This window comes from Amblyomma mixtum, chromosome 1 (genome assembly GCF_055824585.1).
Source record: "Amblyomma mixtum isolate Tamu chromosome 1, ASM5582458v1, whole genome shotgun sequence".
Taxonomy (NCBI): domain Eukaryota; kingdom Metazoa; phylum Arthropoda; class Arachnida; order Ixodida; family Ixodidae; genus Amblyomma; species Amblyomma mixtum.
The window spans coordinates 93,036,635-93,048,774 of NC_143012.1; the positions used below are offsets into that span (position 1 = coordinate 93,036,635).

General features: G+C 47.0%; 1 protein-coding gene across 1 annotated transcript in view; it reads right to left on the bottom strand.

Moving 5' to 3' along the window:
- Nucleotides 1-2,128: 2,128 nt before the first annotated feature.
- GlcT (ceramide glucosyltransferase) overlaps nt 2,129-12,140 on the bottom strand; it is a 45,798-nt gene continuing 35,786 nt past the window's right edge. Inside the window, exons 6-9 of the mRNA XM_089554619.1 lie at nt 11,834-12,012; nt 9,487-9,573; nt 4,701-4,890; nt 2,129-2,926 (exon numbers count right to left, since the gene is read on the bottom strand). Coding sequence (XP_089410745.1) covers nt 2,753-2,926; nt 4,701-4,890; nt 9,487-9,573; nt 11,834-12,012 — 630 coding nt within the window. The 3' untranslated portion in view covers nt 2,129-2,752. The remainder of the gene's footprint in view (nt 2,927-4,700; nt 4,891-9,486; nt 9,574-11,833; nt 12,013-12,140) is intronic.

Below are 12,140 nucleotides of genomic sequence, written 5' to 3' on the forward strand. Positions count from 1 at the left end.
GACTTTAGCAGCCAACCAGCAGAGGGTTTGAGCAGGGAAAAATTTCTCACAATATGTTTACAGACAGGCCTCTGAAACATCGCACATCTATGCTGACAAGTGAATTGAATTAAAGTCAACACTGCTGCCCCCATTCAACTTTTCTTTCAATAAGAATGCTCAATACCAATAAAAAGAACAGATTTCCACAGGAACCACTGTCTGAAGGGCTATTTTCAAGTCGAGAGGCTTAGACGAAGTAGGACAGCTTACCAGGCTGCCACCATGGATACAAGGCTTGCTTGAAACCAGAGCGTGTTCTATGAATTTGCTTTTTTTCTCCCAGAATGCTCACGTGCAGCCCCTGCCAAGCTATTGTTTTGTGCAATGTGCACCATACAGGTCTCTTCACGGCATTCAGTGCCAACCCACAGAAGCCCTTTGTGGACAGTGGTACAAAATTGCTAAGTGAAACAAGAGCTCAGGAGGCAGGTTTTGTAAGAGGCTTTACGCCGAGCTTTCGGATGAGATACTTTGATGATGCAAAGGACAGAAAACAAAAAAAGCCCAAAATCACACAGAACCTCGATACCTCGGAACAAGTCTGCAGACTTCTATCTACACCTTTATTCTCTCGAGGAAACTTCATAATGTATCGAGTCTGGCTACAACAAGGGCGAAAGCAGCCAGAGCCCATTCGCTGTTGCCGATGCCCCCCCCCCCCCCCCCCCCCCCCCCCGCCTTTTTTTTTGATGCTTTGCCTCGCCGCATTCATGCACTGCGGAAAAAGCCACTCTGGCAGTTGTCTGCCACTGCTTTCCTGCCAATGTTGCGTGCCCCTAGACTCTGCCCAATTGAGTGTTAACACAGCTATGGTTGGTTGCTGAACGCATCAAGGGATCAGAATTTGGCGATTATCAACACACTCTTCAGGAAATCATGTTATATGAGAATGCATTAACCGGAGAAAAAAACACTATGGTAAAATTTTATTGCTAAATTCTTCATGCGGATGACGGGAACGCATCAGTGAGGCTCTACTGCACAACTTCTTTCAGTCAGCTAGACTATATCACTCGCTGCATAACTTTACTATGAGCCCCAACCTTGGCCCAGCTTTCGGCAGCTGCAAACAATTTTTTTTTTAAATGCTGGAATTCGCAATCAATGTTCACCTGCCACGGGAAGATTGCAGCGACTTTCAACAACGTAGAGGAGTACGATAGTTCCTGAACAGGCACCGTGTGCACACTGCTGTAACTATCAACCAACCAAAGAGATGTTGGAAGATGCACACAAACGTAGCTCTGAGGACTGTGTCGCCAAAGCTCAATTACGGTTCCCTCCTCGACAAAAAGAACCCGGCCACCCAGAATCGGAACTTGTGACTAGAGCCGTGCCACTTTGATGCGTACGTGAAGACATCGCAAGCCTCAATAGACATCATTTTCATCCCCTCCCCGCAGATACAGGTCGTGCAACCAGCCAAAAGTGAACTCTACAACCTGTGTCCACATCATCATCATCAGCCTGACTACACCCACTGCAGGGCAAAGGCCTCTCCCATGTCTCTCCAGTTAACCCTGTCCTTCGCCAGTTGCGGCCACCGTATCCCCGCAAACTTCTCAATCTCATCCGCCCACCTAATTTTCTGCCGCCCCCTGCTACGCTTGCCTCGTCTTAGAATCCACTCCGTTACCCTCAGCATCTTACCGAGACAGAAAGAGTAAGAAAACATTACCGCTTTCCTTTCGTTTTGCCCAGGTCGCCATGTTTGGAAAGTCACCAGTTAAAATAAATAATAAACACCGATAAGATAAAACGCTCTGCACTGCAAACAATGGAAAACTGTCCAGTGCACCTGCCGCTTGCTTCCGAGTGTTGTTCTAGTGCACGGGAAAAGCTCATTGGTCGCTTTTATGTTTACTTTGTATGTACAGCAACGCGTGACATGATAACACCGTTCAAAGGTTTCCAAGACGTGCCCTTCTGCCTAAATGTGTCGATACTCTTGTTCCTTTCTCTCCCAACTTTAGAAACAAAACAACAAATGATGACTCAATGACTTATCCACAAAACGAAAGCCATTGTAGTCTTTATGCTTCTGCATGTGTCATGAGTCACTTCTTCTAAAAGGAAAAAAAGCATGGCTAGTTCTTTTTTTTTATCGAAACAAGAAACAACCAGCCCACCAGCAACAAAAAACAGTGGAAACAGGAACAATACAAAGGTTGAAGTCCCACTTCACATCCGGTTAAGGTCAGTGGAGAAATAACAAGGCGCGAAATTGATGGCAGAAAAGTAAGAAGCTAGAAACAGAAAGCATTATGCTCGTGACAAATCTTGGAGTGGTCGTAGCATCCTCCAACAGCGATGGTTGTGTCCGGCAGAACATCACGTTCTTGGGCCCAAGAAATAATAAACAGGATGAGGGAAATTATGAAAACAAAGAAAGGGTAACAGAAATGGGGGTCAGAAAAAAACAAGGGGGGGGAGGGAGGGAGTGTTAACAGCCATAAGTTCCTGACATTCTATGTACAAAACTCGCACACACACACGCACACATTTGTTGAGTCTTGCCGTCGAAACGCGCAACCAGCACGCACTCCCGGCACTCGAAGTAAAACACGAAAAGCCGCCACTGGAGGGGGGCGCACCCTCGCAGAGTCACACGCACGGCAGCAACGGAGAAAGTGTGCAGGAATGAAGTCCGCCGTTGCTCCGAGGGGGTCTTTGTTCGTGCCCGCGGCCCGTCTCCTAGAGGCAGGCATCACTAGGAGTCGGGCTTGACTACTTCGACAGCGCCGCCCCACCGTAGTCTGTAGAGTCCCGCTCGCCACCGAATCGTCGGGTTCCAAAGGGCGTGCAGGAAGAGGTAGAGGGCGCCGCACTCGCGGAATGTCCACGCCACCACAAACTCCCACTTGTTGAAGGGAAGAAGGCCATTCTGCAGGGGACAGAGGGGGGCAAACACACCATCATTGTCATCATTAATGTGGATAGACGATGAACCTGAAGAGTAATAAGTGCAAGTGCTCGGTGCTGATAGTTTGTCTAGTGCGCTTGGTGTTCACACTAGAAAGGACAAAAAGTTATGCTGCACGGGAGAGAATGGGGTGCACACATGCTAACAGCACGTTTCCTTGCAACGACATACCTCCCGCCAGGTTTGGGCGATGTGCACCTGTGTGCTTCGCATGTGTGCTTTGCCTGTGTGCTTCGCCTGTGTGCTTCCCATGTGTGCTTCCCATGTGTGCTGCGCCTGTGTGCTTTGCATAGAAGTCGCAGTGATAGCGCTTTGAATCTAGTCTATCATAAAAGATTTAACTTAGTTACCATTTTGCCATCACACAATAACCTGAGAGAAAATGAACATGTATAATTTATTTCTGCAAGGCCTTTTACAGCAAAGTGCGGGGAAAAGCTGGTCAGGCAAAGGCCACCTGACAATCACGACCACAGGCCATAAACATGGAGCATTGCTCTGAACTGTCAGCCAAGGCATCATTGCTGCCATTTGAGCGCTGGATCTTCGAAGATCTTAATAATGTCAAATCGCATGATGTTTACCAGTAAACTGATTTCGCAACTTTTTTTTTTACTTCATGCGATTAACTCATACTGGTCGCCAGGTACGTGTCCCATCACCCACACATTCAATGAATCATTTATGCAAAGGGTTTGCCAGCCAGCACTAATTCATCAATAAAATGCATGTCACAGGAAAAAACGGAGACACACGTAATCCGAGCTCCATTGCAGATGTCTGTCTCATGTAAGGCTGCACTCTGTGAAAACCGTGGAAAAAAAAAAAGCGCGGCCCATACAGGAGTATACAGGGTGTTTCACCTAAGACTTAACACAATTTTTAAAAATAGGCTTTTCGAGTTAGAAGAGCGTTTTTTTTTTGGCATTGCATTGTTATCGGTGGAGTAAGTCAGAATACAGCTAAGACGTGCTAACTAGCAGGCACGTTAATTAGTATTGAACTGGTATCTTTAACTACTACTGCTAGGCTCCTTAATTATTTGAGGCCTGTAGCCCAACGTAAGTAATATCCATATGAGTTAGTATTACAATTTCAAAAATGCTGCCACTATCACCGCTGTGGCCCAACAAATTTTGGCTATTTTCATGCGTTAAGCATACTGAAGAGGTTGCTTTGCCTGCAAGCTTCTCAAAAGTTAAGTATTTTGGCGTGATGTAGCCAAAATTTGCCAGACCGCAGCGCCAATGGTAACAGCATTTTTGATACTGTATTAACTCATATGGATATTACTTATGCTGGGCTACAGACCTCTCAATAAATAAGGAGCCTAGCAGTAAGTTAAAAAGTTAACCATCCAGTACTAGTTAACCTGCCTGCAAGTTAGCACGTCTTAGCTGTGTTCTGACGTAGAGTTGAGTTGTATGCTACAGATGGGATTAGTCTTGCTTATTCTGCTGGCAATAGCTCCACCGTAGCGTCACTTATATGCTAATAATGTCCTAAATCTGGTTAGATCTGCCCCGCTATGCACACAGACGCTTATAATAGTGCATACTCCACTCCCGCAGTCACCATCTGTGCACACATTCACTCACAGCAGAACACTATCCAGTACTCCACCGATAACAATGCTAAGCCTCAGTGACGGCCGACAATTCTGTGGTCATCACTGAGGTCACAGTGTTGGCACAGCAGGGTCCCTCAGTGACGGCTGACAACGCCCAACACTCACCTGGATGACGCTGAGCAGCATCCAGTCCAGCAGGAACCAGAGCAGCAGGTGCAGCAGGTAGACGGCAAAGGCGTCCCACTGGAAGAGGAAGCTGGTCGCCCACGCCACCAGTGCGCCCAACAGCATGCACTCGGACAGGGGCTCCAGCAGCATGGTGTGCGGCAGCATGGCAAACCGCAGCTTGGCCCACCTGCAGTGTGCCCCCAAGTGCCATCAATTGGGCCCCCCTTCTTCAGAAGCTGCCATATTTATCTGTGCTGGCGTCCTTCCCTCTGTCTTAAAGGTGCACTGAAGAGAATTCTGAACTTGTCTTTTTGCCGCGGGAACTCGATCTACACGTTCCTAGCATTCTTAGAAACTGCAACTTATTGCCCTGTATGGCCGATTTCCCTAATTAAATCGAATTAACGTCCGGCTCCCGCCCTTTTTTTTTTTTAATTCTGCCTCGTACGATGGGCGGAGTCGACCAACGCGTGGAGTGCCTTTCAGCCAGCTCCGTGGAGGCTTTGCTTTCGCTTTATTTTGTTTTTTAGGTTTCCATGAATAAATAGTTTCATTCGCTGATAATATAGCCGCAAAATAAGCCCACAAAAATAAAGATACACGCGGACTATTTGCCACTACGGACTACTACGTATTACTCTGCCGATGGCAGAGCGACAAGCCGCCACGGGACTGGGTGAAAGGCACTCCACGCGTTGGTCGACTCCGCCCACCGTACGAGGCAGAATTAAAAAAAAAAGGGCGGGAGCCGGCCGTTAATTCGGTTTAATTTGGGAAATCGGCCATACAGGGCAATAAGTCGCAGTTTCTAAGAATGCTAGAAACGTGTAGATCGAGTTCCCGCGGCAAAAAGACAAGTTCAGATTCCTCTTCAGTGCACCTTTAAGCTCTTCCCTTTCCATACAAATGCCTCTCAAAATCCTGCCGGTAATTCTTCCTTCCATACACTTTGTAATGTACAGGGTCAATCACATTTAGAGGGAACACAGCTCCGCGTGGCCACATACCTGCGGAGTGCCATTGCATCTAACTCATTCATGAATCAATGCAGAGTGGCACACAAGAAGATGGACTTCAACGTGGTGCTTCGTGTCATCTGCCCCTTTCCACGGGTTTGCTAACGGCTTAATCACAATAGTGCTCTGCATGTGCGCAGCCACGCAGAGCCGTGTTCCCGCTAAGTGTGATTGACCCTGTACAGACTTTGCCAAAAGTATACAGCCCAACGGGTCTGCTTCTAAGCCCTGCAGAGCTGTTCCTCTTGCATACTCAGGGACCCTAATGTCACGAAGGTGGAAGGAACTTGCGTCCACAACCCTCCCAAGCTTAGGACTGTCAGATGTGCTGAAGAGCCCCGCTACACGGCTCGGAAGCAAACACCTTGGGCTGCATATTTTTGACAAAGACTGTACCTCTAGTACTTGTAGTGTATGGCGCAGAACACAGAGGGAGGGCACCACATATTATCAAGTATTAAAACACGAGACTGGTGGTGGGCAGTACCGTAAAAACCCGCGTATAATACGAGGTTTTTTTTCCATAATTAGCATCCTAAATTTGCGCCTCGTACTATTTGCGGATCCGAAGAAAAATTTTCGAAGTTGCTCGAAGTTTTGGTTTCGTTTCTGCGGCGTGGCTACGGCTTGGCTTTGCTATTGGCGCGTGGCTACAGCTTGGCTTCGTTACTCTCGACAAACGACGTCACGGCGTCGTTTCTTTGCTGATCCGTTGGGTGCGCCGGGGGGCCGCGGTGTGCCGTGTACCTGTTGACAACGCACGTGCTAGCATGTAAGGCACGCTTCGTGAAGTGGATATTGTTTTGGGAAGCATGATGTCAGGGTCTCGAAAACAGTACTCGGCTGCTTTCAAGCGAAAAGTGATTTTAGCTGTAGAGAACATCGGCAACGGTGCGACCGGGAGGCAGTTTGGTGTTGTTGAAGGAAGCATTCGTGGATGGCCATGACAGAAAAAAGCCCTTTCCGCGTGCAGCGGAACGCGAAGAAGCTTTCGCGGCCGCTTGATGGTTGTGTAAACAAACCGTTCAAGGATGCAGTCAAGCGGTGCTACGCAGAGTGGATGCGCTCAGGTGAGCCTGCAGTGACGCCAACCGGGCGGCTGAAGCGGGCTTAAGAAGCGCGGCATCTCGAACGCCCTCGATGGCACGGAAGATGAGTACATTTGGGATGATTTGTCGGACAAAGAAATGTCCGAAGAAAGTGCTACTGAAGAAGAAAGTGATTGAAGTGGAGTGCGGAATGCGATTTGAATAAATGTATTCTATGAGCTTGCGTCACTCGTATTATACGCGGGTAAAACTTTTTTTTCCCATTTCGAGTCTCTAAAACTTCACCTCGTATTATATTCGGGTTCGTATTATACGCGGTTTTTACGGTAACTTCCAATATCCTTTGGGAGGTTCCCGCGAAGGTTGTGCCACTGGAAGGTGTTAGCACATGAGATTATGTGCAGTATACATCGGTATACGCAAGTTTCTCATAACATAGTGGACGCAGAAATTGTTTACGAATGTGTTGGATTTTTTGCAAATGAAACACCAATATATGGGGTAAAATGCATTGTGCATTAACAATGACTATAGATGACATGTGGGTTCCCAGGGAACTCTTGGAGGTGGCAGGATCATATGTATAGTCTTTGTCAAAAGTAACCAGGCTCCATGGTTTGCTTCTCATTCGTATACTAGAGCCCTCACGCCTTCCATAAAGATCAAAAAGGTCTTTGAAGGTGAGGACAGGGGGTTCTCCTTACCATACAGATATTCAGAGGTTGAGGGCTGGCATGACAGCTTTAATATACGACTGAGAAGCAAACTATGCAGCCTGGTTACTTTTGGCAAAGACTGCACTTTTTGAACCTTATTTGCAGAAAAAAAAAGGGGGGGGGGGGGGGGGGGGGGATCAGTGTAGTTATTCGATGGCAGATTTATTGCACAGAGAAAAGATTTCTTCTCTTCACCTTAAATTTTTCTGTCGTAGATGTTAGAAGTCTTCTGTTGAATTCCATGCATGCATGCAAAGCCAGTGGGGGATTTTTCCAAGCTGTACGAGTTAGCATTGAGCGGGCTTGTGATGCCCATCAACTACTTCATCTAGTCTTGTGTAATTAACCAACGGCAGGAAGGAGCACAAACTTTCCTGTGCATGGAATGAGCCTAGACAAGAAGATTACGATGTCCCAGCCTTTTCCGTGCTGTTTGTGGCCTGGGATTACAATGAAATTTACGAGTTCCGTCTACTGTACTCACACTTATTTTCCGATGAAAAGTTTAAGAGCCTCATAAAATTCCTTTCGCATTTGCAGAAACAGAAAAGTGATTGTCGCACCCGTGGATCTGAGACATGGCTGATACCACGCAGACGTACAAATTATATGCTACAGTCGCTCACGCACAACTTGCCGTGCTTGCTTAACAAATTACTGTCAGCAAATTTTGACTTAAGCGCATGTAATAGAAAACAGACACGTGAAATTTTTTTCTCATCCCAGTTTTTGTGCAGCTAATCGTATTCAATGTATTTTCATTGCCTTTATGTTTTTCGTACTGTATACTTTCTTGTGCTGTGTTTTGATGTGTTTGGAATGTGTTTCGATGAGTCAATTTATGTGAAAGTGTTCAGAATTTTGTGTTGGCTATATGCTGCTGCCTTGTACGGGCATCAGGCACCCTCAAGCTGCCAATGGCAGCTTTTTTGCCTCATGACCCCCAACGAGTCGTTGGAAATAAAGTTTTGAATTTGAATTTGAAACAGTTGAGAACAGCCAGCCAAAAGTATTTTCAAGTCTGGCAGCGACCCAACAGCTTTCCGAGGAATTGGCAAAGCGATTGGTTCCCTGGTTTACTATACAGTCGCCGACCGATTTTTCGGACTCAGCAGGACCCGAAAAATGGTCCGAATAATCGAACAGTCCGAAAAATCCGTGAACTTAAAAAAAAAACTTTTTTGCGTAAAACCGGCTTTCAAAATCGCGAAAATCGCCGCTTCCCATGTTCCGCCTACAAACGATAATATTACACTGTATCTGAGTCATAGCCGTGCTTTCTTCATGCCCGCATCCTATCACATCATGATACCAGATAGTGCGACGCGGCCGCGGTCATGCCGCGAATGAATGCACTCGCTGCGCGAAGCAAGAACAGTCGGTTTGCATGGGGCAATAACGTTCGCGAAGACCGCGAGGTAACCCATGGGCAACCCACGGGAAGACGCGAGCGCCTCCGATTGCAGTCCCACCCTCGCCCCGTCTACCGCGTTTGCTGTCCTGCTGTACCGTTTTCAATGCAATCGCGCGACCTTTGTAGGCCATCTCGATGGCAATGGAGAGCATCTCATATCTCGACGATAGAGAACAAATAGCCAAACCTATCCAAGCCAGTCCGACTGCGCCCGCCGAGCCGATTCCGTTTAAATCCAAGATGGCGCCTTTCGCGGTGGCGGCAAACGGTTTGGTAGTAACAGCAATGCCCGCTCGCGTCTACATTAGGCCGAAATAACAAATTTTCGGTTGAAAAACGATCACTGCAATATTGTTGGAGTCTATTTTAGTCGAAAATTCGAACATTTAGACTCTGCAAAGTCCGAAATATCGGTCGTGAAAATGTACACGTTCCTATGAGGTGCGCGACGGTTCCTCAGCGAAGTCCGAAATATCGCGCTAGTCCGAATTATTGGAGTCCGAAATATCGGTCGGCTACTGTATTAGAGAAACTACTTTTTCGCCAGCAGCAGTTGAAGCTGTGAGACGTCCCACAGATGTGACTCACCTTGCGACCCTTGTCTGGAAGAGGCCGACCTCACAGAGGCCAGAGTTCTGCCAGGCAGGCTGAGAGCTGATCCTGATCTTCCAGCCCCTGCACAGAGATGGCACACACTACACTGAGCGACATTCTGACAAAAGGCTAGACCTGCACTCTCGAGGAGGCTTCATTTCTTTTAACGGGAAACTGAGGACACCTCCACTCAATATTCGCTCTTAGTAAAAAAGAAGTCGACTCTGTGTGCCTCTTTCTCACTATGCTGATGTCAGATGCATTTATTGTGCAGCGAATTACTTAGGCTCCGCCTTAAGGGTTTGATATGACAGCGACCACCACCATGGTGAGATTAAGAAGTTTGCGGGAATACGGTGGCCGTAGCTGGCAAAGGTCAGGGTTAATTGTATAGACATGGGAGAGGCCTTTGCCCTGCAGTGGGGCATAGTCAGGCTGATGATGATGATAATCTAACAACAGTCCTGTTTCCAGTGGAAATAGTCTCTATGCCATTAGAATGTGGCAATCTATTGACACAGGCCAACAAGTAGAGTTCAAGCTCAGGACCAATAGTGCACTGGGAAAACACCCATTTTCACAAGCTCACACAAAAACTACCCTCCGGACGAAAATGCCCCGCGGTCAGTTCGGTTCGCTTTGGTACAATCCTCTCAGCAAAGAGCAGTCTGACCAAAAGGAAGCGCCACGGTCTGTGCAACCTCCTCAACAACCTTGTGTCTTCCATAATTTGTTTAGTTAGTACTAGGCCTAAAACACAACTCTGGCACTTAGCACTTCTATACAGGCTAGTATGTGGCTCAAGAGAGACGCTGGTCTTGAAATGGTAAAAAAAAAAAAAGATTAACCTTCCAAATTTTTAAAAATGGAATGTTGGGTTTCAATAATTGGTTAATTATTGAGACAAATTATGCGAAGGCAGGATAAGTGCTGGTCCTTACGGGTAACGGAGTGGATTCCAAGAGAAGGCAAGCATAGCAGGGGGCGGCAGAAAGTTAGGTGGGCGGATGAGATTAAGAAGTTTGCCAGTTGCGGCCAACAAAATTTCCTGGACATTCCTCCAACGAAACCTGTCCCATGCTGTTGGGACAGCGAGCTCTGAACAGCGAGACATATGACTGCCACTGTTGTGGGCCAATGAGAGCAGCACGAAGGTGCTTAATTATAACGAGCTGCAAAAGATGAGGACTCAGAGAAGTCTAGAGCTGTTGATGCTGCGGTAATAATAATAAAAAAAAACAATAAAAAGGCTGAGACCATCCAACCAGCTCTGTTGAAATACGACAGCATGTCTTCCGAAGACCCAGAATGCAAGTCCGACTTTCATGATATGATTCAAGTCCCGAAACACTAGCAAGCATAGTCAGAGGCATGAGAGCGGATCTTTGTTGAAAGATATGGAACTCGCGGAGTGGAGCGAGGAATTTCCCCCTTTCCACTTCACCACCTGCCAACTAAAGGAAGGTGGCGCTGAGGACATGAGCGCGAAAATTCAGGGGGAACTTTGACAATCTAACATGCGCAAGGAGAAAGCCTTGCCACACAACTAAATAGTCATGATTGGTTAATGACTAACTAGTCATGACTGGTCAATGACTAACTAGTCACAACTGGTCAATGACTGACTAGTCACGACTGGTCAATGACTGACTAGTCACGACTGGTCAATGACTGACTAGTAACGACTGGTCAACGACTAACTAGTCATGACTGGAAAATGACTAACTAGTTATGACTAGTTAGCCATGACTAATTAGTTTATGACTAGTTAGTCATGACGAGTTCTGACTTGCACTTGAGATGGAACACATGGGCGAACAGAGTCTGGCCGCGAGTGAGCCATTAAAGACTTTTGCCTTAAAATTGAGGAACGAGCTAATAACAGCTAACGCTCCAAACTCAGTGACGAAAACGTAAAAAAAAAACGAAGAAGAAAGCTTCTTTGTGAGAACGGGACGGAGGGCGAGGGCACCTCCACAAGCCTTTGCGCAGGGTACTGAATGAGGTAAGGCCAGCCCTGTCTTTGCCCATTTAATTTTGGGCCTAATCACACCGAAACTGTCCACAGAAAACTGTTTTCGTAGGCACATACTACCCACAAGTGTTACTACGAAAGCAAAAGGACTTTGTTTCAAAACAATTTAGACTGGCTACCTCAAGATTTCTATACCTCACAGACCCAAGCACACAGCTGCTGAAATTTACTTACACACTCACTTAATATTTTCCATCCAGCCCAGCCACAGCACTGATCATGACCTGAACATCAAAATAAAAAAAGAGACGAGAGAAAGAAAGGGCTACCAACAAAAGTGGCTGCCAATGTGTGGTGCAAACTTACCTGTCCTCGAATGACTTGGCAAAAAAGAAGTCCTCCGCCAAATAGTGGCCAAAGGCTCTGATGCCGCCAACCTCGTCGAGCAGCTTCTTCCGCATCAGCGCTGACATCCCCGTCGCACAGTTGATGCGCAGGAAGTCAGCGGCCAGGTAGATGCGCGCGTGCGCCGTCCCAAAGTAGACCTGCGCAAGACACAACTCAACAGTCACGCCCAATGGCTAACTGCAGCAGTCACGATGTGCGCCAAGAAAGGCTACACAGTAAACTAAACAGCCAAACCTCGTTACAGCGGGCAGTTAAAACATAAAAT